This window comes from Grammomys surdaster, unplaced genomic scaffold (genome assembly GCF_004785775.1).
Source record: "Grammomys surdaster isolate TR1022 unplaced genomic scaffold, NIH_TR_1.0 243, whole genome shotgun sequence".
NCBI lineage: Eukaryota > Metazoa > Chordata > Mammalia > Rodentia > Muridae > Grammomys > Grammomys surdaster.
This window is the reverse complement of record NW_021604688.1, coordinates 3,532,643-3,558,262: the sequence shown is the minus strand read 5'-3', so window position 1 is coordinate 3,558,262 and position 25,620 is coordinate 3,532,643. Positions and strand designations below refer to the sequence as shown.

The 25,620-nt window shown below is 37.7% G+C and overlaps 1 protein-coding gene across 5 annotated transcripts in view; it reads left to right on the top strand.

Annotated features, from left to right (window-relative positions):
* Nol4 (nucleolar protein 4) overlaps window positions 1–25,620 on the top strand; it is a 348,181-nt gene that overhangs the window by 275,526 nt on the left and 47,035 nt on the right. For 4 of the 5 annotated variants that reach the window (XM_028774809.1, XM_028774806.1, XM_028774804.1 and 1 more), the window contains one exon: window positions 10,399–10,512. The exons of the other annotated variant lie outside the window; for it this stretch is intronic. In XM_028774809.1, coding sequence (XP_028630642.1) covers window positions 10,399–10,512 — 114 coding nt within the window. The remainder of the gene's footprint in view (window positions 1–10,398; window positions 10,513–25,620) is intronic. 5 annotated transcript variants of the gene reach the window in all.

The window sequence follows — 25,620 nt, the reverse complement described above, 5'->3', positions numbered from 1 at the left end:
CATCTTGCCATTTCAGCTACCACATAAGAACACTTGAAAGATTTCATGATGCTCACCTATTCCTACTGGATCCTCAGATTCAGACCAGCCATACTCTGGCTTCCTCCACCCCATATTGCAGTGATACGTAGGGAGAATATGTGACTCCTTCACACCAAACCCCATGCGTTGTGTTCTCTAGGTCAACCCCAAGTTATTCAGATTCTTGTTTCCTTGTCTCCCCATGTACCTATATTTGTTTTGGGTAATTTTCTTGTATTTTGTACTTGGTCATGGGATGAATGCTACCTTAACCACAATCACAATTTCTTCTTGGTGCACATTACTGTGTTTTATAGTAGAATACCAGTCACCAACAAAGGTTTGGTATTCCATCCAGATGTTGATCAGTTGCTGCTCTAGCACACTGGCATCCATAAATTCCAAAACACATATTTTTCATGGATGGATACTTTACTTTACCTACCAAAACTCTACCTGACTCTTCCTAGTTTGGCTATGTTTTAGTAACATTGGTATTGTCATTTTTTATCACTGACTAAAAATTGAGGATAGGACTACACTACTTGCTACTCACTGAACACTGCTTATTCTTTCTGTGGTCTATTTTTAAAGTAAATACTTAGTTTCCTACCTATCTGCTATGATTTCTGTTTTGGCTCTTCGTATCTTCCGCCTCTCCTCCTGCAGTCTTCTAGCTTAGCTCCTTGCTTGCAACATACACAAGTCTCTGCACCCACTCTCCTCTGACAGAAGCAGAAGTGGTGTTACAGAAACCTGAAGAGTTTACAATTTTGAGTCTTTTTGAAAAGAATACTAAAAGTTGTAAAAGCAAAATAATTGATAGAAAAGTAGAAGATACTGTGGTGGTGCAAACCTGTAATCACTACACTCAGGAGGATTTTCTCAAGGATTATGGTTACTCTCTGCCCATTATTGTTGGTGTGCTTTCTTTGCTTACTTTATTGGGTTTTCATATCTACCACCCTTACAAACCTTGTTCTACCTTAATCCCTTCCAACCCTCCAACACAAGGTAGGAGGGAAAGGTTAGAAGGGAAACTGGGTATAGGTCTAGCTCCTGCTGATTAGGAGCATTGGATCCCTGGGGAAAGTCCAGTTTCCACTGGCAGCAGATCCAATTTTTTCTCTTTGTTCAGGACCACTTGAGACACTAGGAAAGCAGCAACCAGCAGCAGGGTAGCAGCAGCAGTCTCAGAATGCACCTCCGGCCCTTTGTGTGCCTCTAGCATTTATACCATCTCAAAAGTTCCTAAAATTCCAAATGTAAACTATCTGTAGCTAGGCAAAAACCACACCCTTGCTAGTGCAGGAGGCAAATCATAATCACCTGCTGCGAAGCAGCCTCTTATCCCACACCTGGGATTAAAACCAAAACATATTCATACAACATAACTGGATATTTTAAGAAATAAAAATTCTCACTACACATTATTTCCTAAATGTGTTTGAATTGAATAATAACTATATGGTAAAATATTATACCCAATCTCCTTGTCAAAATTGCTTATCATGGAATTAGTTTAAACTTGATTTTGAGCTATGTATCATAAACATCCCATACATATGCCCCCACCTTCCCACTATAGGCATGAATGTTTAATAACATATGAATTTTAAAAAATCTAGCCAAAAAGGAAAACATGTAAATTCCTAAACAGCTAAAAGAGCTAGAAAACTTATGGCCACAGTTATATTATGACTACAGTTATAAATACTTGCTGGGGTAGGATAGCAGCCTGGAAAAAAAAGAGAATATAGACATAAAATATTAGAGCTGGAGGCTGAATGATCATCCAATTCCAGAATATGTGAATTTTAGTTTGTCGTCAGGCTGGAATATAAACTGGGGATTGTATGTAAACAAGAAAACCCCAAAGTAGCTACTGTTTCATTAAAGGGAAATAGGTCTCAATTTCCAACTTCCAGAGGTAAAAGTATGAAGCTTTATATGCATTGAAATTAAAATCCTACCAGGTGAGTCAAATACAATATAAAAGTTAGCCAAGGAGAAAAGTGATTGCTAGAACGTGAAAATAAGAAAATCACCTCTATAAAAAAGGAGTGGTGGAGGAAAAAGAATATCCACTATGAGAAAGACAGATCTTTTTAGCAAATCAGAGAAGAAATTAGGAAAAGGAAGAGGTGATAATTTAAGGTAAAATGATGGCAAATTTTCTAATTTATTCAAACCATGAAGCCTATAGGAGGGTGGGAAAGACGAGTAGTTAGCAGAAAAAAATAAACTGACTTTGTACCTAATAATATCACAAGAATGGAACAGAAAAGTCTCTATATTTACCAGGAAGCTACTTGAAAGAGAAAGTCCATCAGTCAGAACATACATCTACACAATGTCAGAGGAGGCTCTTAAAGTACTAAGAAAAATCTGCTTCAATGTTTTTTTTTTTTAGCAAAACTCCTAACTTACAAATTAATATTTAATAAACTGAATGTTCATTGTGAGGAGGTGGAATATAAGACAAAAGCAAACAGCATCCTAAAACTAAAGTTTCTCCTCATAGGACAAGGAGAAAAATGAACCCAAGAAGTAGTGGGTAGCTCTGGTAATAAAATAATTAAAGGAGGAGCCTGATTTATGTTCAGTGGATCTCTGTTCTACGTTTTACCAAGTTATGGATCTTGCATCCATAACCTCAAACTTCAATGTCCTCAGTCGATAAACTGAAATGATAGTGCTTATAAAATGATAAAAACTGGCTGGCTTGAAATAACAGATATCAAATCTCCTGCCTGGCATAAGTGTGTGGTACCACGCCTTAGAATCTTAGGTCAAAGTTTGCTCTTGTAAATCTACTAGGTGTCTTTACCCATTGAACTATTAGTATTGGAACGGATGCGTGCTTTCTGTATGAATTACTCTTCTAAGTCAAGTCTCTCTTTCTCTTGTGTACAGATTTCACTTTGTGGTGCATCCTTTGTAGTTGTATTGTATCCTATCCTATTGTTATTACCTATACAGCATTACAGTCTTAGCTCCTGAAGTATTTGCCTGCTGTGCTTTTGAACTTGTCTCTCTCAGTATCATTCCCACTATCTTACAGTGCAAGTACTTGCTCATGAAAACTAGCTAATTCTCATTCAACTGAGTAAAAATATTGAGTGAATGACTGAGTGAATAAAACTTTCTGATTGCTGTGCTACTTTACAGTGGGAAAGCAATGAGGGTCAAATGCCTGCGTGCTTTAGTGCCTTGTGAGAGAATTTCTAAAACCTACTGCCAACTAAAAACCAAGACTCATATATTTAAGCATTCATATTATTTTTCTCTACAGATATTTATATGATATTTAATTTTAACTTTTCTGTGACTTTGGCACATTGCTTTCTATTTTTATGTACTTGGTAATTATTATGAATAAGTAGGTACAGTAGTAACTGTCTGTGAGTAGATATACTATGCTGTAAATGGCAGTAGCGAGAGATGCCATGATCTACAATTATGTGTTATTATATGTAGTATAGATAACCACATGTTTGCAGAAGTAGATGACGTTTCTTAGTAGAGATGAAAATGAAGGGTCAACTGGTTAGAAAGGATAGCATACTTTTGTTATCTTGTATCTCAGCCAGCTTTATTCTCAACTGGCATTAGCCAGACTATGCTTGTAAGAGTGTAGCTGCAAGACATTCATTTCCAATTTATTTGTGAAACACCACATTCAAAAAGCAAAGTCAAGAGATATTGACCATTAGTTTATCAACGAAAGCTTGTACTTGATGTACACGGAGTGGCTCAGACCTGTCAGCTCAACACCTAGGACGCCATGGGGAAAGTATTGCTGCAAACTCTAGGCCAGAATCCTCTGTAGTAAGACACTGTATCAATACATGAAAAATGAATAACAAAAGTTAAACTTAAATTAAAAGCCAAAATGTACATTAAAAGCCAAGATGCCAATTATCTTCTATTCTACTCTTGTTTAAAATATACTTTTAAACTCCTTTCAAATCGATCAAGGTAATCCTCTCAGGATAATACTGCCAGCTCTTCCCCACAGACCCAACAGCCAAGGTGCTCTGGCTCCTTTCCATTCTTAGCTGTGTTTCTCCGGGGTACTTTACCTGTCTCCCAATTCCTTTCTACCTCTTGCAAATGCTATCCTCAGCATTTCTGAGAACTTTCGACCTAAAAGCAATCCTCTATCTGTAACTCTCAGGCCCCACAAAAGAGCGTTGACTGACCCCCTCTTAGTTAGGTCACATGTCCTTCCAGGCCACTCACTGAGAACTAATAAATGAACTTCTGTAACTTCTTGACCCAAACTCAGGAGGCCAGGTGAGATCAATAAGGCTTTTCTGGCTTGCCATTTTTATCAAAACTATACCAAGGACACCATTAATGATGGTTTTGACCACATTCACAAGCCTTGTTTACCTGTGATCCCAGATTCAAATCATCCAAATAAAAAGTAGTTGTTTATATTAAGTCAGAATTTCTGAAAAAATATAAATCTAATGGTAATGTTTTAAATCCTATGTACTGGATACTCCTACAATGCACTGTGACATGATATTCCTGTTTATTATTTAATTACTGCATTAGATATTTTTATCACTGTGGTAAAATAACTGGAAGAATCAACTAAACAAATGAAAGGGTTAATTTGGCTCAGAGTTTGAGGGGATCCAGTCCTCTAAGGCATGGAAGGATGGTTGTAAAGGTCTGAAGTGCCTAGTCACATTGCATCTGCAATAACAAAGTGCAAGGGAACCAGATGGGCGCTGACTCTCATTTCTCTTTCTTTGTAGTTTAGAAGCACCTTCACGTACATACTTAACATGTTTCTGAGGGCTTTCTACACCCAGACTGACAATCGAGATTTCTGACGCCATTTACTGAACCGGTTTAGTGATTTATAAAACTAGAGAGAATGGTTTCTAATAAAATGGCTCAGATCTAGTCACAGCAGCAATATAGAATGGTTAGGTGATTGCTGACAAATACCCTGGTCAGTCCAATACAGTTGATGAACTGTCTCTGTTCATACTGATGTCTGTGGACAATAAAGCCTAGCAAATAGAAGGGATGACCTTAAATTCGTAACACAGCCTTCATAACTATGCCTCTATGCATTGATATACCATTTGGGGAAACAGTGTCTGTATAACAAACAAATAGCGTGATACTTAGTTATTAATTTTTTAAGCAATCAGAATGGAAGGGAAAAATCTTAATTCACAGACACTACCTTCAATCACTAAATCATTTACTCTAAGTGTCTTTTAGGAGTGGATTCTACTTGCAACCTTGGCAGATGTCATAATTTCGTCCCCATGTGATCTGGTCTAAATCTTGATTGAGCAGCATTTAAAAAGTAGACTCTGGAGAGCCCTGTGACATTAACCTATAAGTAGATTTATATTTTTAATTTTTAAAACCTTTTTAATCATACAATATCTTAAATGTATACTCCAACATTATTGTGTCATAAAGTGTTTAATGTGTCGTGTAGTTTTAAAGCGAAAAATTGGCACCATTTGTTGGTACATGTCCCCTGGTTCTGAAAAGGAAGGTACATTTCTTTGGTGCCAACAGCAATCACATCTTAAGTTCCAATTAAAATATGACTTTTTCAACTCCAAAGCTCCATGTGACCATTTAGCCATCTGTTGGATGACACAACCCAACTGATTTGAACCTAGATGATTATCACGGTAGGAGCAGTGCAGAGGAAAGTTCAGCTTGGGTACCAGTTGAGAATGACTGTTAATTATGAAGAGATAATTACTGAGAGCTTGTCTCACATGCAGCAGGGAGAAATAGCAAATTTCTGAGGTAGGTTCAGATAGATCACAAACGTACATACTCATACACACACACACACAAACATACACACATGTATTTGTCTACACTTTATCATTTTTTTGAAATCATCTTTTAGGATGCATATGCTACATAATATGTCTACTAAAGTCACATTCACCAGGAGCGATGCTGTTCTTCATAAGTTCTGCCTTGGATTCTTTGTGTTTTGTTCTGGTCTCATTTACTACATGAAAGCATTTGTGTTTGTGGCCAGTCTTAGCAATGAATGAGGGAATCTTTATCCCTTGACACAGTTGGAATTTCCCTAGAGCCCTTAGCATCCTCTGAAGTTGCACCTCCAGCTAAGGCAGCAAAACTGGAATCATCCCTCAGCTGTTAAGTTTGATGACAGAAAAGAGAACTCAGGTTACCATTGTGTCTGCACTTCTTACCACAGAATATTATTTGATAATAACCCACATGGATCCATTTTCTTCTTACCTTCTTGATATGAATGACTGACCTGGGAAGTATACAGAAGACAAATCATGAGGAAAATCAAGCACTGGTTTTCACCATTGCTATTTTATCATCAGATCATGAGATAAAATATCACTGAACTATGTACTAGACTCTGTGGCTTTCACTACTGATTTACCAGCATTAGAAGCAAAGAACTTTGTAGAATTATTAGCTCATGAAGATTCTTCTTTACCTTCAATCTAGGCATGAAACGGAGCCTAACTGCATGGTTCATGTGAAGTAACTGATTGGCATGTTTGGCTACTAGAACATTACTAATTTATGACTCTGATTGTAGCAGAACATCATCTTTAGATATTAATAGAGAAATGTAAGGGATGAATTTAAATCACTTGAAAATAAAGATGCTAGAGAAAACCTAATATATTATTGGGTTTAGCTGTAATGATCCTTTTTTCAGTTTGCTTAAGCTTACTGTAATTCTAAAATGAAAATAAATCTTTACTATATTACTTACAATTTGATATTATACATGCTTAAATCATGGTGAAGTCACACCCCTAATGGACCTGGGGAAGTCATATGATTCCTCCAAACTTCATTTGGGTTTTCTGTAAGGAATGAACAATGTATTATCTCAAAGACTGTTTAGAAAATTAGATGATGAATCTAAGCTTTTTATATTCAGTTATGAATATCCTAAGCTCCCAATATGAATTAACTATTATTGAGTAAATTTGTCATAAAATAGTGTCCACCTGACATCAGATTCTGGCTCGAAATAAACACAGATTATATATGTGAGACTTAAGAATTTTTTTTTAATCCTACACTGCAGATTTTACTAATTCACTTTGCCTTTCTGTCTAAAAAACTTGAATAAATTAGAATTTTGTCTGCTTGTTTTGAGACAAGCACATCTGTTTGCATAAGGGATTTTATAACATTTTATTTTATTAGCTATTAATTTCTTAGAATTGCTATTAAGTAATATAATGTAAAAGAAAAAATGGAGACCTGGAATCCAGGAAGCCTAAATTCTCCACACCGACCCTTGTGTCCTAAAATTAATCTACCTGGCTTTCAGTTTCTTCAAACTTCTCAGGGAAACAAATTGTGCCTGTGATTTCATTTGAAGGATAGTTTATAGTCACATTATGGTTCCACAAGAAACTCAAAACACCTCAATTTTCTGTGGGCAACACTGAATCCTGTGTTTATAGGTCTGCTCGTCTCCCCACTCAGTAATAGAGTAGGATTGCTTTTATTTTGAAGTTAATTTTCTCTCAAGTCTGAGACCATCAGTTGTCAGATGTTCTTAAAAGGAAAATTTGTTTCCTTCAGGCAAAACTCATTACTTGTGCCTAATAAGACACTACTACTTGTGGAAAAACACTACAATCCCCCATGATTTTCTCTAAAGGAAGTCATGTGACTTCTTATGAAAACTAACTTTTACTCCTACAATAGAAGCTACACTTCTGCTTTAAAATATTCAAGACCAAGAAAGATAATTTTATGAAATAATTTAGCTGAACTTGTTTTGCTTTCTGTTCTTATTCAACAAACTTCCTGCCCAAAAAACCTTTTAATAATAAACAAAACATTCTCAACATATATTTAAGAATCTTGAGTATTCATTACTGAAATTCAATCAACGTATTAAGTTTTATAAATTTTTCTATCTAATTTGGAATACCCAAGAAAGAGAAGTATAAAGGTGACAAGGAATAGAAATATGTAACCCTGTGCTCTATGTGACTACTGTTGACTGGATTATGAAAAAGAGGATTGCTGGTGTGTAACTGACTTTGTTAGTTCCATTCCTGGAACCAGATGAAAATCTAATAACACAGAGTAGACCTTTATGAACTCCTAACTCCCATTTGAATAAAACCAGCTACAAATCAAATGATTTGATTCTTTTTTCGTAATGGATTGTTCTTATTTATACTTAGACTGTAACCTTATCTCAAGGGAAATTTCATAGAAAGTAACATGGATGAGGTTTCCATATGGTTTAGATTATAATTTTGCCAGGCAGTGGTCATTACTGATTTTATGGCCTAATATCTATTTGACTCTGTACTAGAGTTTGTTACCCTTACTTTAAATAGACACTGAAATGAAGCAAAATACGTTTTGAGACCAAATTCTCTTCTGAGTTTGCCTCATTTGACACCCATCTCTGTTCCCAAGGCCAAGGCCCAGCATAATTTTCCTTAGAAATTCTTCCGACACATGGTCCATCCTTACTTTCTGAATATCATGGTTTATAGTCTGATATCTGGCCATCATTCCAGACAGCTCACAGGGGCAGAAGAGGAAGACTGCAGCTACCCCTTCCTCTGACCCATGGGAGCTGATCTAGAAATGGAAACAGCAGGAAGTTTAGAAACGTCTAAAAATTCCATTAGAATCAGAGACTGGGCTATCTTGACACCACAGTAATTCCTTCCTCTATGTGCTAAAACACTGTAGACTGGATCTAGCTGTTACCGAGTATTGTTTCAGACATTACTTTGTGTTTCAGTTTCCTTAAGCACATTTTATATGACAAAGTCAATAAGACATATGTAATATGATCAAATTTGCTAACAGAGTTAAAAGAGTCTGAGTCATATCAGAGACTTCTAATAAGTAATACCCATTCAAGGCTAGCAAGATCATTGACTGGGTAAAGAACTCATACACAACCCCTATGACATGAGTTCAAACCCCTGACTCCACAGCCGATGAGAGAACTGCCTTCTGAACGTATTCCTCTGACATGTTTCTTGCTACCCACACACTCATGCTTAGTCATGCATGATTATATTTTTAATTTAAAAATAAGTAAATAGCCACACACATTTTATGCTGAGGCTTTGAAATTCCTGAAGTGGCATGCTGAAATACATGCTAGGCCTCCAGAATATTTGTACAGTTTCACAGTATTTTATTATTATCTCTGTGATTTATCTTGAATGTAGTTTTTTAATCCATCATTTTCTTCTCTTAATTAAAAATGTGCTATATCATTAAATATTTCGTCTTTCATTTAGATGGTTTTACATGTAATTATGTGAAAAATATAATGGAAAACTTTTCAATGATTATAGTAAATGATCTGGAGAGTTGCCCACATTTTATAGTTAATTAGCTTAGTTGGAAGGTTAATTAATTTCTATGTAGCATACATAGAAGATGGATTTCCAACGTGTGCCTACAAAATTATTAATATAACTCATATTTCATTAAAAAAGGAAATGTGGATTTAACCAAACAGGAAAATAATCTCACATATAAAACAAAACTGTAGGTATTCAGAAATCATTGTATGGCCCTCTGAGTTATCTTGTATTTAAATTAAAGTGAGAAATGTCCCAAATACTTATAAGCATATATACCATTCACCAAGTAGAACGGTAGTAAGCTTTCACACTATTCTAACTAAGATTGCTCGACATATGGGAATGGTAACAGGCTTCCATGATTACATTGCTCTGATAAGGAGATAAGATGCAGAGACAGGAGATACCATGGGAACTCCTGTACCTGCTGGTCTACCATATAGTGATAACATAACAACAGGCCCTTCTCAGTCAAGGTAGAAGGTGAGAACCAAGATCTGAGATGTTCTTGTGGTCTCTATGCACATGCTACACACTCTTGTGTACACACACACACACACACACACACACACACACACACAATCTTTTGTTTTAAAGCAGATTATTTGCCCGTGGTGTGGTATCTGACAATTTTTGTTTGTTTGTTTTGTGACAGCCCTGTCTTTTGTTTTTGTTCTGCTCTGTTGTACATTGTCATGTTCATAAAAGAATTAAGAGGCATGTTTTATTTGCAAACTACAGTTAGCAGTCTTACCATTGCCTGTTCATGCTCCAAGTTACTGACCCTGAATACATAGTTATGACAGTAGAGACACGGGATGAATGGTGCACCTGTGTAGCTGCTATAGCTCTAACCTCTAACTAGCTTTCATTCTTCATCTTTACAATTTCCATTTCCTCTATCAAAATAGATTCTCCTGCGCATGTCGATGGTCTTCTGAGCTCTTCTGACGTGTGGTCTGTTAATGATACTGTTAATAATTTTTCATATTCTTTTTCTCTTCTTTTTTAGTCTCGACCTATTCCTTCCCACCTTACTTCAGCAGTTGCAGAGAGTATCTTGGCTTCAGCCTGTGAAAGCGAGAGTAGAAACGCTGCCAAGAGGATGCGTCTGGATAAAGCACAGGTACTGAGGAGTATGGAGGAGTGCAGGCTCCTGAATGGGTCTAACACACAGAGTTCTCTGCTTATGAACTTAGATTTGAAAAATGCTATGCTCTGATGATCATGAATATCACACAAAAAGTCTATGGTGAAAAGGGGATGATAGTAAAACGGAATTAAACTTCCTGTTAGTATCTACTTAATGGCCAATTAAGAGGTGCTGGCTAACTAGTTAGCATGTAATTAAGTTTATCTTGTCATTTATGACCATGACTTCATTGTATTCATGTGTAATGAAAGTGAACCTTCCTTTAATGCTGTCTAGACTGTACTGCTTTATAGTTCTAGTCTGCTTGAGAGGCTTACTATACTACCAATGTAAATTGATCATGATGACAGTAATCAAAGTAAAGATAATCTGTGAAAGATTAAAGAGTCTTAAGTGGGGTCCTAATCTAATAGATACTTATCTTTTGGGCTTACTCTTTTTGTTAATTATCTATCTGAGAACCACATTCTCAAGGCTTTGCCAGTGTAGTTTTGTGTCCTTTTGGTGCATTGTTCATTGGTGCTTCCTTCTGTGGCTCTTCTAGTTCTAAATCTTTCCTTCCTGTCTACAGAATATACTTCTCTTTCTTCTCGGTTTCCCTTTCTGAATTACCCATAGTGGAATGTGTTTTACATTATATTCTATGAGTGCAAAGTAAATTGTTAGTTTAGTACGTTTTTCTTATGAAGCAAGCAAAATCAAGTTTTCTATTTTGAGATTAGAATATCTTTTAAGTGGTTCAGAATGCCATTAATTTCATGTTTATTATTTTTATATATTCTGTACTTGCAGTTCTGAGTACTGCAAATGATGAAGCCTATAGTTAAACAAAATGCAGTATTGACATACTATTTAAAGCTATTTGAAAATGCCAATTTTGGGATAACCAATTGGATTTATTGATACTGTGACATCAGTATATATTTGCATGTCCATGTCTTCTGTTTAAATGATTTATTAATATTATGATGAAATTTATTATAAGATCTTACATTATACACATTGCCATCTGGCATCATGGTTAGCCTATGAACTTTTAGAATAAATGTACCTCATTTTGATACTCATTTTTACCATAACTGATTAGACAACTTTCAGCAAGTTAGGCCAGATCTGAGTGCTACAGTTTTTTCATTAGAAATAATCAATAATAACAGCACTAATCCTCACGGTTGTACAAGACCCTTAAAAGGATGGTTCGTGATACATTCTAAGCATTTTTCTAGGAACAGTGTAAGCCAGTGGCAAGGTCTACCTGGAGGACTCCCCTATCTAGGTCTTTTGCCGTTACCTCAGCAACATTGGAACTAGAAATAAGCCTCAATATTTTTATATAACACAGTGTCTGACACAGAAATCTGTTGTCAGAATCAGTCCATTTTAAGAAAGGCCTTAATTCTAGAAACGAAAATATTAACATTGTAGAATTGAAAGGACCATCCTGCTTAATGTACAGCCCCAGGTACCAGCCTGACTCTAGAATATATCTGCACAGTATCAGTAATATACTTATTTGATAAAAAAAATGACAGGTTCATGTCATGTTATTACCCATAGAATTACTCTACAGTATCAATCTTGGCAGGTTATAAACTATTATGTATTAAAATATAATAATTCTTCATGGCCTAAGCCGTAAAAAGGAAAAAGAGATGCCTAACTCACAATTTATTGTGAAGGTTTGATAAGTCTTTATATATAAAAGAAAATTACATTTTATATCTCACATATAGTTAAGTATGTATGCACCATATATGCTTCAATAGATTGAGCAGTAGAAAGATTCCATCTACTGTACTAGTCATCTACTGTTTATCCTAATGCCAAAGAGCTGTCGCTATTAAAAGCCTTTAAAGCAGGTTACTATTTCTTTCTAAGAACACCAACTATTTAAAGAAAAACTACCAGCAATATTCAGGAATGAGATTTTTCCTCAGACTGAGATGAGTGGGTATCTATGGTCCCTTGACTCTCCCCCTCAACTTTGTTATATTATTTTCTTTGTTTGCTCAAACATATTGATCATAGTATGAAAAGCTGACTACTTTGGAACTGGAGCATGTCTGACATCACTCCATGTAGGAACATTCTTTCCCTAAATGAGTTCAGAAGTCACAAGACAGATGTACTATGTAAGAAACCAATATTAAATTATATTTTATGGACTACAAAGATGACTCAGACTTACTAGTAAGAATTAGTACCTGACTTCTATTGCTGTAACCAACATGCAAAACAAGCAAAGCAAAACAATCGCAAGCATACTAGGTATAATGGCATGCACCAGTAATCACAAAACTGGGGAGGCAGAGGTAGGCAGGTCCCTGGTGCTCTATGGGCAGACAGCCTAGCCCTACTGATGAGTTCCACACCAGTGAGAAACTCTTGTCTCAACAGAAAATAAAAATAGCACTAAGAAACAATATCCAAAGTTGTCCTCTGATACCCCCTTCATATACACATACCAACATGAACTTAAATGAATAAATTGCATTTTAGAAATTTTTGAATTCAATTAGACAATTTAAAAATACTACAACCCCATAAAAGTGGTAGTTATAATCTTATAAACATAAAATGGGGTCAAGAGAAGTGTGGCAACCAATGCATGTTGAAAGTGCATAAAAAAATTATCTAAATGTTGAAACTCTCTGAAAGTACATTTAAAGGCAATCTGTGATCCTATAGCATTTTCTCGTTGTTATGTGCCCCAAGGAAAGACCAACGCCTGATTATGTACCCTGAATGCTAGTTCAGCATACACAATTATTATTTCAAAATTTTCAGGACTATTTGCACCACAAGTTCCATATTATCTCATTTGACATACCTGAGGACATCACTGCCCTGTTGATTTCAAACTTGTCTCTCGGCATTGAGACCACCCTTTCTAGGTGCACCTACAACCAAGTGCATAATTCTGAGAATTTACCCATGGTTGAAAGGTTAGTCTTTGGATAAACTAAAGGCACAACATTTCAGAAACTACAAGGTTAAATTCTGTATGTTTTTTTCTTTTTTCTTTCTTTCTTTTTTTTTTTTTTTTTTTTTTGGTAAGCCCATCCTTTCTCTTCAGTGCCCCAGCTGGCCACATGGCGAGCTATAATTATGTCCTTCATAGTTTATGAAGCTTTATGAGTTAATTGGATTTTATGGGGTTGTTTGAGCTATGAACATGAAAGGTGCTATGGATGTGCTAAATCCTTTCTTTCAAATGTCCATTTCACACAAATCTGGAGGAAGCTTATTATTATGCTGCAGAGGCCTGAAGCCAGCCACGGGCAAGGACAGAAGCTGAGAGCTTCATTGACATCAGAGTTCACAGAATTTAAGTGAGTCACTGTGCTCATCAGGGTATAGGCAGGGTTTGGTTCTTGCTCATGGAAATCTGGAATTTATTTGTGATCTAAGAGAAAATTTCTCTCATTTTGAAAACTAAGAAAGAATGAAAGAAAGAAAGAAAGAAAGAAAGAAAGAAAGAAAGAAAGAAAAAAGAAAGAAAGGAAAGAGAGAGAGAGAGAGAGAGAGAGAGAGAGAGAGAGAGAGAGAGGGAGGAAGGAAGAAAGAAAGAAAGGTAATGCCCCGACTTCACTTGTATTTGCCTCTGACTTAGAATGGAAGTTCTCCTGTCTCTCTCTCTCTCTCTCTCTCTCTCTCTCTCTCTCTCTCTCTAACATTCTGATTATATTGCCATTATTTTCATTGATTTGGGTATTATTTCTTTGTTTCTTTATTTGTTAGTACAGTTTTCATGAGGACATTTTGCCTATTATTTCTCGGATACTTTCTGAATAGCAGCATTATTAAGTGAAAGAATCCCCCAAGGCTCTTAAGAGTCTCAATAGACAGAAAGTCTATAACCTTATACTGTCTTCTTTTAAAAGCTGATATAGAAATTAAATTTAGTATGAATTAACTATGGTTACAATGAAGGAATATTATCCTCTAATGTCTGTAAGAATAATGCCTTAAAGGACGGTAATAAAGTAGCATAGCAATAGTAGTAAGTTAGTATCTCAATGTGTAGGCATGTGGGTCCTGGGACACTAGTAGGAACGATGAAATCAGCAAATGCTTGTACCTGTATGTCACATTCAGGAGAATGCAGAAACTGAACTGTCTTCTGGTTCTGCACATGTGCAAACTTAATGGGTCAGTGATACACATTTTCTAAAAACAAACATGATAATATTTCAAGTAAAACAATAAAACAGATTCTTGATTTACACAGCAGTGAGATCCCTAAGATAATCTATTATGTATGTAAATGCTGACACTAAAACTTTGATTATTCTTATCTGTTTAAATTTTCATCTCCAAGCATTCAAAATATGATCTTTAGCTATACACATAGAACTCTAGCTGAACTTTTTAAATCATATGGGAATAGAGACAGTCACACAATACTGTATTGGAGTGTGTCAGGCCATATGAGCCCATCCCAAAGAGGGTACTCTTTGGTGCCAACAGCTCCTGGTCTATACTGTCCCCACAGTTTATGGATACTCCCTCCATTGCTATAGAGGGGATGACCTAGATCTTGAATGAATTATATACAAATGAGTGAATCACAAATCATCAGGTCTAGTGGGTCCCTCCTTCTCAGTTAACCTCATTTTGAGACACTGAACTTGAGTCCCCAAACCCTCTAGTTAACAGCTAGCTTTGTGCATATTATGACAGATGAATTTTCCTTCTATCCTTTTTTATTTTTAAGTTTTCTAGGACTTCCAAGGAAGACATTCACATGGTATAAAATAAACATAATGAAAGTCTTTTAGCTTTTATTGTTTCTTGTCCTTGTTTTGATGCAGTTGCTATGTCACTAAGGATGAGGTCATTGGGTATCAATGGCCATATCTGTTAGACCTCAGTCAAGAAGCTAAGTCACATGCATATGCTAATTCCAGTTATATTTTCTGCTTCATTTATAGTCATTATTAATAATGTGATTATTTTAAATGTCACCAATTATATTGATTTTTTTTCTAATCTGGAGGTATCCCATCCTTCAATTACCAGCAATCAACAGGGACACCACAAAGTCCAACATTTGTTACAGAAAGAATGGCAATAGAATGTCAGTCCTCAAAGTCTAGATGCCTCTGTTCATGAGTTTTTATCACATATTCACTGACTGGCTCACATACCACACTGGAAGCTGTATGGCATTGCTCTTATTACACTGACTGGTTTGTACTGAGCAGTCTGTATAGTCACATGACCTCTAAGTTTCTGAGCATTATTTAGTCAGTTGCCTCCCACAGGGATGCAGGAGTTTGTCATGTATGAAATATCACTAACAATTGAATCTCACATTAAATTTATAAGTAAAATGTGGTAGGCAAAATAGAAAACCAGTCCAGAGATTTGTGATAGTTAACATTCTCATTCCTGTTCCAGATTTTGGAAATGGTCACAGGCATATTTTTAAAGAATTAAACTATGGTACTATTACTTGTATTATAAATATATTTAAAGATATATTTGTTTATTTTATGTATATGAATATTTGCCGGCATGTATGATGTGTATATTGCATATTGATAACATGAAGGCAAGAGGTCACTGCATCCCTACAGATAGGTATGAGCTGCCCTATTGGTGCTGGGAACTGAGTAGGGGTTTGCTCCAATAGCAGGACATGCTCTTAACCACTGAGCCATCTCTCTATCGCATTATACTGTGGCCCGCGTGTAATTGTCTCGCCAGCAAGAACGCACGCGGCAACACACCAGGATCCTTCCGCAGCAAACGTTTATTCCAAATGAAAATGGAGGAAGACCCCAGGCCCGGAAAAGGCACTGCTTATATACCCTTAGAGCGGTGTGTTCACCTCTGATTGGCTGCTTACTCGTTGCCCGCCAGAACGCCCTGGGATGGGCTTTGACTTTGGCGTGCTTTTACCATAGCACATGCGCAGTTTACTTGTTTACTAGGAGGAGCACCAGATGCCAGCGCCATCTTGCAATGGCGGATTCTGCCACACAAGCCGCGGCTTCCTACATCTCCCCCTTTTTTGTTTTATTACAGAGGGTGGTAGTTGAGATCCCTGGGAAGGTTTCATAACTCCCATATTTGGGGGTCTCACGGCGGGTCTGAGTCTCTTTGGAGGGTGGTGCTCAAACTCTTACCCGTCACTGGGTCAGCCTCCCCACCCGGGGCTACCCTGTCTTAGGTGGCCGAGGCTTATCCGTCCGCTCTGTCATTGACTTACCAGACCTACTATCCGTGGAACGAACACCTTAGTGGGCAGGGACTGTGTACAGATATGTTTCAGGCTTCATAGGGTGTCTTCACCAAAAGCCCTTGGGGTACAGTGGCTGAGGAATCTGTCTACTGGCTATTTAGCTGCCCTTGGCCTAGTCTGGCACGGTACCAATGTGACTCAAACTCAAGCCCGATCAAGCAAACTCTATCATGGAAAAATAAGCGATCAAGGACTAATAGTTTAAGACGGTCTCCCTTACCCTACCAGGTGCGATGGAAACAAGTCCTCTGGGTGCAAGGGCTAAGGGAAACAGAAAGAGATGCAAACACCCTTCCCTGTGCAATGGAGTCATCTCCTAGGGGTGCAAGGGCTGTTTGCCTCAAATTCAGGTACCACAGCTACACAGAAAAGGATCAGTCAGGCTAAAACTCCTCACCGACCCAGTACAATGGGCAAATCCCTTGGGGTGCAACAGCTGTCGGCCCAACATTTAGCATCACCACTAGTGAGGGGGAGACTACTTATTTTCGAAGCAGTGATAGCCACACTGCAGGGGAAGCCCCTAGTTCTATGGCCACAAGCGCCTGGACACTAATAGCCTTGTCACGATTTTGTTGAGCTCTGAGTTTGCAAACCAACAAAAGCATGAACACTAATCTGCAACATAGGGTGTACCAAACAGGCCTACTCCCACCCACTTAAAAAAACAGAAGAAAGCTGAAGAGATCCAGGAGGAGAGTCCCTCAGTCAGGGACAGATCCACGCGTGTCGAGTTGATGGGCACCACAGCTGCTCTCAATTTTTGAGTGTCTCATCGAAGTTTTCTGACCAATTTCCTGCAAGATATTGAAACAATTTCCTGGACAGATTAGCTACATTATGTCTGACTGGTATGGGTTTTGGAAAGGCGGATAATATGGTCCATCATTGTTCCCCCGATATACTAGGAACCTGTATCCCTTGGATCAGCACGAGGGTTGTCATCAGAGTTTGGAGGATCCACCTGGGTGTCATCTTCTAATATCGCGAGTCGTCGCGTCAGTCGCTCTGGTAGCCAAAACGGGTTGCCTTCTTCCTGCGGAAAAACACAAACCGCTCCCCTGGCTCTTATTAAAATAGAATCTGGGCCTTTCCATTGTCCAGTCAAGATGTCCTTCCATTTGACCATCTCTTTTGGCCTGTCAGGCTCTAAACAGTGACGGTCAGCAGCCGAATGGCCCTGACTGTCCAGATTTTTTAAAAAATTGAGGGTTATAAGGGAGACCCGTCAGATGGGTCACCTCCATTTGGCGACAAAATTGTTCAAACTTTTGAGAAGTGTAAAAACTTTGTCATGTAATAGGCCAAATATCATTATTCTCCAATAATCAACTTAAATTCTATTTGAAATAAAGAATTAACATTTCATCCAAAATACTTTCAGGATTCTATCTTACAATCCTGTATTAACACTGTAATAATTTCATAATAAGATGTTCTTTACTTATAGATGAAGGATGAATCCACATAAATGATTTCTTTTGCCAAAGGGCTGTTGTGAGCACATGAGTAGCAATAATGTAAACAGCCAACAAATGAACACAGTCCATATACTGTATCTGTTGATAACTAACAGCTTACTCTATACTTTTACAAAGCTATTTATCTCTCATCAGTTAACTGTCGAGGGGAATTAGGACTTGCATCTCCCTTGAGAATATCCAACAGAGGTTTATGTTCTTCTATGGTAAGCTGAAGATGAGGTTTTAGCCAATTAATATCTGTTAACAACTTTTGAGAATCATTAAAAGTAAACCATTTTTGTATGTACGCCTGCAAGCCAGAAGATGGCACTAGATCCCACTACAAATGGTTGTGAGCCACCATGTAGTTGCTGGGAATTGAACTCCAATATTTTTAGTTGTGAGTCTAGCCTTTAACGGCGGAACCATCTCTCTAGCCCCAATTATCCATTCTTATTGGAATTTTCTGTGTCACAATCTGTTTAAGATATAACTAAGTTCCCAAATACTGAAAAGATATTGTCTTTGAATCTTTTCTGCAGTGATAAGCACTCTAAAATTTAAAGCTCATTGTATTAGGGCAAAGGCGTACAGAAAAACTCCTTTAGAGAGATCAGCTAACAAAATATACAGTGAATAATATACACTGAGAGATTTAAATGTTTAACTTTTCATTATCTCTAACTCCTGGCCCATAAGCTGTTGTGAATTTCTTTTGAGTCTGAGGCTGACACCTCCCTAAGGAACAAACAAGGCAATAAACAAATTCTAGAAAACACCCTTCTAGGGGCAGGGCAGGACAAAAGGAATGTCTGAAATACAAGCTTCTGTCTCGCCCACTCTGTGTATAGCCTTAATTTAAATGTAAATGTTTTTAATCTTGGCCTATATCCTGAGGCCTGGCCCAAGGATTATCCTTCCTGCACCAAGGACAAGTTTGTCAGGTAACCTTGGTCACCTGACTGTTGTTCAAGCCTCTGTTCCTGGGACAGTCACTTTAAAAACTATCTAAATTTCCACATTTAAAACATCTTTTATCTTTATGGTTCCGTGTAAGCTATGGCCAGACCCTGATGAATCAAAAAATCCCAAACTCAAGATTAGAACTGCCAACTGTAGCCAATGGAATACTGGCAGTTTAACTAACTTTTTAAATTTCTTTTGTAACATTAGAGTATAACCATAATTTTGAGAAGCAAAACCAGAAGCAATGTAAACAATCTATTTTTTCTAAAATCAACACCAAATAGATTACCTTTATGTTACAAAGTTTTGTTGCCAATTCTTATACATGAGTGTGTGAAACAGCTTTTACTATCTCATTGAAGAGATACTGGTTTCTGGTTTCTGAATGACTATAACACTGAGTTAGTTTTACACCAACTTTCCGTTACCAAAGTTGTAAATTTCTATTCACACCCAAATAATTTAAGCCAGTAATCTATAACCAAGACATGTAGAACGTTTTTATACTTTTTATACTTTTAAAACCAATTAGAAACAACAATGAAGTGGCTATGCATCTTATATACTTAGACCAAACAAAATTTGTTGCCTTTTCTAGCTGTAATTTCAAGAGAAAAGCACCTTGTCACAGAGATTTTTCTAGGACAAAACAACTCTTAGCTTCCTTATAAAACCCAAAAAGCTACTGGTCTCTTTTAAAAGCAGCTTATGCCAACAATCAATTCTTAGAAAGGCTTTTTCAGCTCAGCTCAACTCTTAGCTACAGGTGTAGGGTAGCTTATCAGCCTCTGCTGTGTAAATTAAGACTGTCTTTGAAACAAAGTTAAACAAGCCCAAGGGTTGGATCAAGCAGTTTTAAAGGTCTTTTCTTTTGAACATGTAACAAACACAGAACATTTAGACAATCAAACAAAAGGCAAACACAAACACGTGGACATTGGCGCGCCAAGGACAGACAACAAAGAAGGACATCTAAGAGGTACGGAGAAATTCAAGATGTCTCCCGAATTCTCTTCTGTTCCTAGGAGAGCTCTGAAATAGCCTTTTCATTCTTTTTTGCTGACACAGCTCAGAGAGAGGGCAACTGTTTTTCTAAAACCCTTTCTCTCTCTCTCCCATATTAGGGAGAGCAGCTTTTACTGTATTTTGCCAATCATTCGGAGTCATTGCCATAGTGGCAAATCTCTCAAGCTGCATAACTGTAAAATTAGCATCAACTCCATATTTGTTAACCAATTCAGCAAGTTCTTTGATAGAGGCATATTCTACAGGTGTGTGGACACGGCCTCCCCACCACGTCCTCAAATACTGGAAAGGCTTGTAACATTTTTCTCTTGTCTTCCCCTGAAAGGAAGGAGTCTGAGCAGCGCTTGTCCGCATAAGGCGGAAGTGCGCCGGGAACATTAGGTTGGGAGGGCGCGACAGGCCGAGAGGCCATGCGGCTCCTATCTCCCGTTTTCCTTTGCTTTCGATTTCACAGCAGCAACCAATCATCTATCTGGCATCTTTCCTCCTCATCTGTCTCTTCATCTAAGTCCTCCGCCTCGGAGGAAGTTAGCTCCTCTGACTCAGAGCCACCAAGCCCCGAGGCCTCTAGCTCCTTTACCGGATAAAGAGGTTTCTTTTCTGGGGCCTTTTCTCCTTTCCTACGTTCCTCTCCCAGGGCGTACTTTCCCTCATCTTTCGCTTCCTCGGACTGTGTGTCTTTGGAAGGGTTTTTTTTTCTTAGACATCCCTTTTTTTTCTTTTTTCTTTCTGAGCTCTTAAGCGCTTATGCTGCTCTGTTTCTGACCCCCTGGCCTGTAATCCGTCTAGCACTCCCTGGCCCGCCGCTACAGTCGAGCGGCTTTTCTCATCCTGCAAAACCAGAAGGAAGAGAACAAATGCCGCCTGGGGAGGGAGACCAAATAGATCAAGTCCAAACATGCCTCTCAGAGCTTTACCTTTGTCCTGCGGTTCTGAACCCTTCCCGTAAATGGGGGTCTTCTCAGTGCCGGCGATGGTGAATTTTCCCGGGTTTCCAGCACCACTTGTGTCCCGCGTGTAATTGTCTCGCCAGCAAGATCGCACGCGGCAACACACCAGGATCCTTCTGCAGCAAATGTTTATTCCAAATGAAAATGGAGGAAGACCCCAGGGAGTTCTAAGCAAATGTCTATTCTCCCTAGATTAGGAACCAGTGGCAGATGCAAGTATAAAACCACCAAAGTCCAACTTGGTGGAGCAATGAGTTTTATTGGGTGTCATTACAGGATGAGGGTTACTTTCAGGATCAGACATGACTCAAAGACAGCTGCATCACCAAGGCTCACCTCAGGGTGGGTGACAACTCAGAAAGCTGAGAACCAGGAGCACACTGCACACCCTTCAGGCAGATCAACAAATCAGATAGTATCCTTGTCAGGTGGCTTAAATGGCCTGAGCCTCTGCCAGGCAGCCTTTGTTTCTTCTAGACAATTCTTCTGCCTTCCAGGAGACTCAGCAGTCTTTAAAGCTTATATATCTTGGAGGAGAAAGGGTCTAAAGAATCTGGTCAGATTCAGTGACTTCTTGAAGTTATTAGAAGTTGTTTACTTCCTGTCTTAATGAAGTTCCCTACAGACTGGAATATCTCACTTTTGGAGGAAATTGCTATATAATATCCTTGCACCGAGCCTCTCAAATAGAGTAAATCAAAGATATATATCCAATTAAAGAATTTTATAGAATGTAAAAGTCACACGCAGACAGCAATATATATTTGCCATTTGTATTTTAAAAACTGGGTTCATTATGCACATTTCATGATGGTTGAGCACTATCAAAATAGTCTCACAGTGTCAGGCATTTTGAAACAACTCTTTAGAGAAAAATATTTCATCGAAGTGCTGTGGGTGTTTTGTAAGGAAACTAGCTGCATCGCTCTTGTTCTGTCAGCGTTAGCTTCATAACGGGGCTAGATTCATATATGAAGGAATTTCCAGTTTATGTTCCCAAGTGATAACTCTTTACTGATAATTTTTTAAATGTTCATTCTTCTGTTTATTTGAACTACACTTTTTCATAAATGTTAAATTATCAGTCTCAGTAAGAAATTGTTGGTGGGAAATTACTTCTAAACCCTACTTAAAAAGATGTATTTGCCAAATATGCATTTGATCAACAGGTTTAGCCAGTGTAGAAAGGAGAGGAATGTTTCCTAAGAGTTTTATTGTTACAGATTTTTAATTCGGGAAAAAGCATTAAGCAGTCATTTTCATTCCTTCTTTGAAATTGGACAGGGCATCATTTCTCATCAATAAGCTCTCATTCTATCGAAGATCAGCAAAGCACAGATGGTACCCAGAGGGGGTGTAAAGTGATGGCTGTGAGCCACCAAGGTAGGATCCTGTGTAGCCTTTCGGGAACTTGGGAGAGCTTCAAGAGAAGAGACTGGTTCATTTAGATCTTGAGAAATAATGAAGGTGTTGACAGGCAGGAAGTTTCCAGAAATATACTTGACATGTGGAACATTTCCAAATAAGAGATGTGTTTTAATATCAAAAGCAACAGTCTCCATAGGGGAAGCCTGGGCTGTGTGTGTGTTCCTGTGTGTCATATGTGTGATAGTACTCATGCATCTGTGTTCATATGTGTGTGGAGGTTCAGGTTTGACATATGGTATCTTACTCAACTGCAGTCCAGTATAATTTTTGAGACAGCCCCTCTCACTGAACCTGGAGCTAACCAATTGGCTAGACTGGCTGGATAGCAAACCCCTGGGATCCAACTGTCTCTGCCTCTCCAGTACTGAGAGTACAAGTGTGTGCCACCACATTTGGCTGTTTACACTGCTGTTAGGGATTAAAGTCTAGATGCTTGCATACAAACAATGTAGCAGCAGAGCCATTTATCCAATCCTAGCTTGGTATTTTTGATAAGAAAGGATAGGCCGTGGAGTTGAATGCCAATGATTGAACTGGACGGTAAGGATTCTGGTGTACACTGGGAATTAATGTGTACATCTAGTGACTGCCAGAGGGGAGTAATAAAGAAGCATGAGTTCTCATTTCAATAAGTTTTAGAGGCAGGTGTGTAAGAAGGTATCCATCCATAGAACTCTAAGAAAGCTGAGTTCCTTGCACAGTAGGGAGTTGCTTCATACCATGTATTTTTCTAGATTTTCTATACATATTAATTAAAATTTAGTGCATTGCCAAATGTAATTATGAAGTTTAGTTGCTACAAAATAATTATATAGTTGATGTTTCTACAATAAACACAAATAATATTGACATGTCATTTGTTTATTATGTCAATCTAGCTTAGCTAATTCAGAATATTTTTAATAATTTGTCTATATAATTACATACAAAACTCCTATTCTACCTTAAAGATATTTTATATGAAAAAGCAGGTGTTATAGTTTTATCAATTAAATCAACAAAATATTTTCTATCACTCTAAAAGAATAAAAGTAAGTTTCCTTCTGCTTGTAGTGTGTCATTGTTTCATTTCTCCATATGTAATGATACACCACTTCATGTGTTTCTAATGGTAATATAACCATTTTATTCTGTCTGTAAGCAATATTGGGGCATACACAAATCAAATTGCTTCTCTCTTGGACAATGGGAAGCTCAGCCAGCTGACTTATTTTGTGTGACCTTTCTGGATTCTTTGGGCAGCGGACCAGAAGCCTCACTCTCTGATCATTTATTTATCTATCATTTGCCTACCTTACTGTTTTATTTTCTGACCTCATGACCAACTCTGACATATTTAAATAAAAAATGGTATTTTTAATTTTAGGCTTGTCTTTAGTTTATGGTGCTATCAATTACAAGATGATAGATAGCATTCTATAGGATAAATAGGTAGATGAAATTCCCACAGAGAAATTCAACATAGCATGTTGATAATGCTTTTTCTGTGTGTAAAAGCCAGAAAATACATGGTTGAGTGAGTTCTCTGTGAACAAAGCACTTTGTTAACATTACTTTAAAGCACCTATTTTTAGGCTTAACAGATAAATGATGAATCTGATAAATTTGGTTTGTGTCAAATAAATTCATTTTTATCATTTAATTTGTTCATTCATTGTCTTATCCTTTTCCCTTAATTTATACACTTTACAAGCCATTAGTTTCTGAGAAGGAACAATATGATATTGGAAAAACTGTAAAAAAGTCACACATCTGTTATTAAGTTAGGGGATATAAAAGCTTAGAAAATTGGGTCATATTTGTCAAAACAGGAGAGATTTTGTGATTCTTGGCGCCACACATGAAGTACACACATTGGTACTAGTAGCCTTGGGGAATGCACAGTTGATCCACAGTCAGTCTTTACTTGAGACTTGAGTGAGCCTTCCTGGAGCTTTGAAGGAGCTGAAGAATAGCCCTAGTTAAAAATTATTTTCCTTCTGTTCTCATCTGTTGTCAGTCTGTCTATATACTGCTGTCTCATGACAAAAGTAACTGTACCTAGGGCCTTGAAGATAGATTTGGTTACTAGTCCTACTGTGCACCACTAGAGCTCCAGCTAGAGGCAGGTACTGAAGATGAGGTAATAAGGACAAGTGACCCTTTAAAACATGTTCTCAAACTGACTAGTTTCAGTTTACGTTCTTCCCTGGTGGATTACTTCTCTCTCTAATGATGTGGTGGTCTTTGTACAGCAGCTTTGTTCGACTAATGTACTGTAAGTTTCTGACGTTTCCAACCCCAGGAAGGTTATCTTTATGGACCTCTCATTGTCCTTTATCTGGTCAATGATAATTTTGAGGAAAAAAATGATTTGACTTGGACAATCCAGGAACTCCTACATTTCTACATGGCACCTGCATTTACCCTTTCATACATTCTTGGAATGTTACATGTATAAAACCAGTGCTCACTGCTCTAGGGTTCTGTGAAACAGGCTCTGTGTTATCATTACCTGCAACTTCATCAGCAATTAAAGCCAGACAGGAAGCAAGTCAGAGTTCTCCTTAAGATCAAGTTCCACTTTTGTAAATGTTTGTTCATATTGTAAAATTTCTGGGTGTTTTATATTTTTAAAATAATGTAATAGGATATTCTGGCAGTGGCCAGATGCATGCACATGACAGGGTCTGTCACTTTCTTTCATCTCTACCTTTTGTGTTTTTTAAATATTTTATGGAAATTCAAGTGGCATTTAATATATTTAATCTACCTGGTAGCTAATGGGCAGCTGGCCTGAAGCATGGCAGCCAGCCACCTGCCTCAGCACAGTAGAAGGACAGCATCAGTTCTAGAAATAGTCCTCTGACTTCCATACAGGCAGCACGGTACATGCATGCTTATGCTCAATCACACACATGCATTACACATACAATAGGCACACAGTCACACACATGCATTACACATACCACAGGCACACAGTCACACACATGCATTACACATACCAAAGGCACACAGT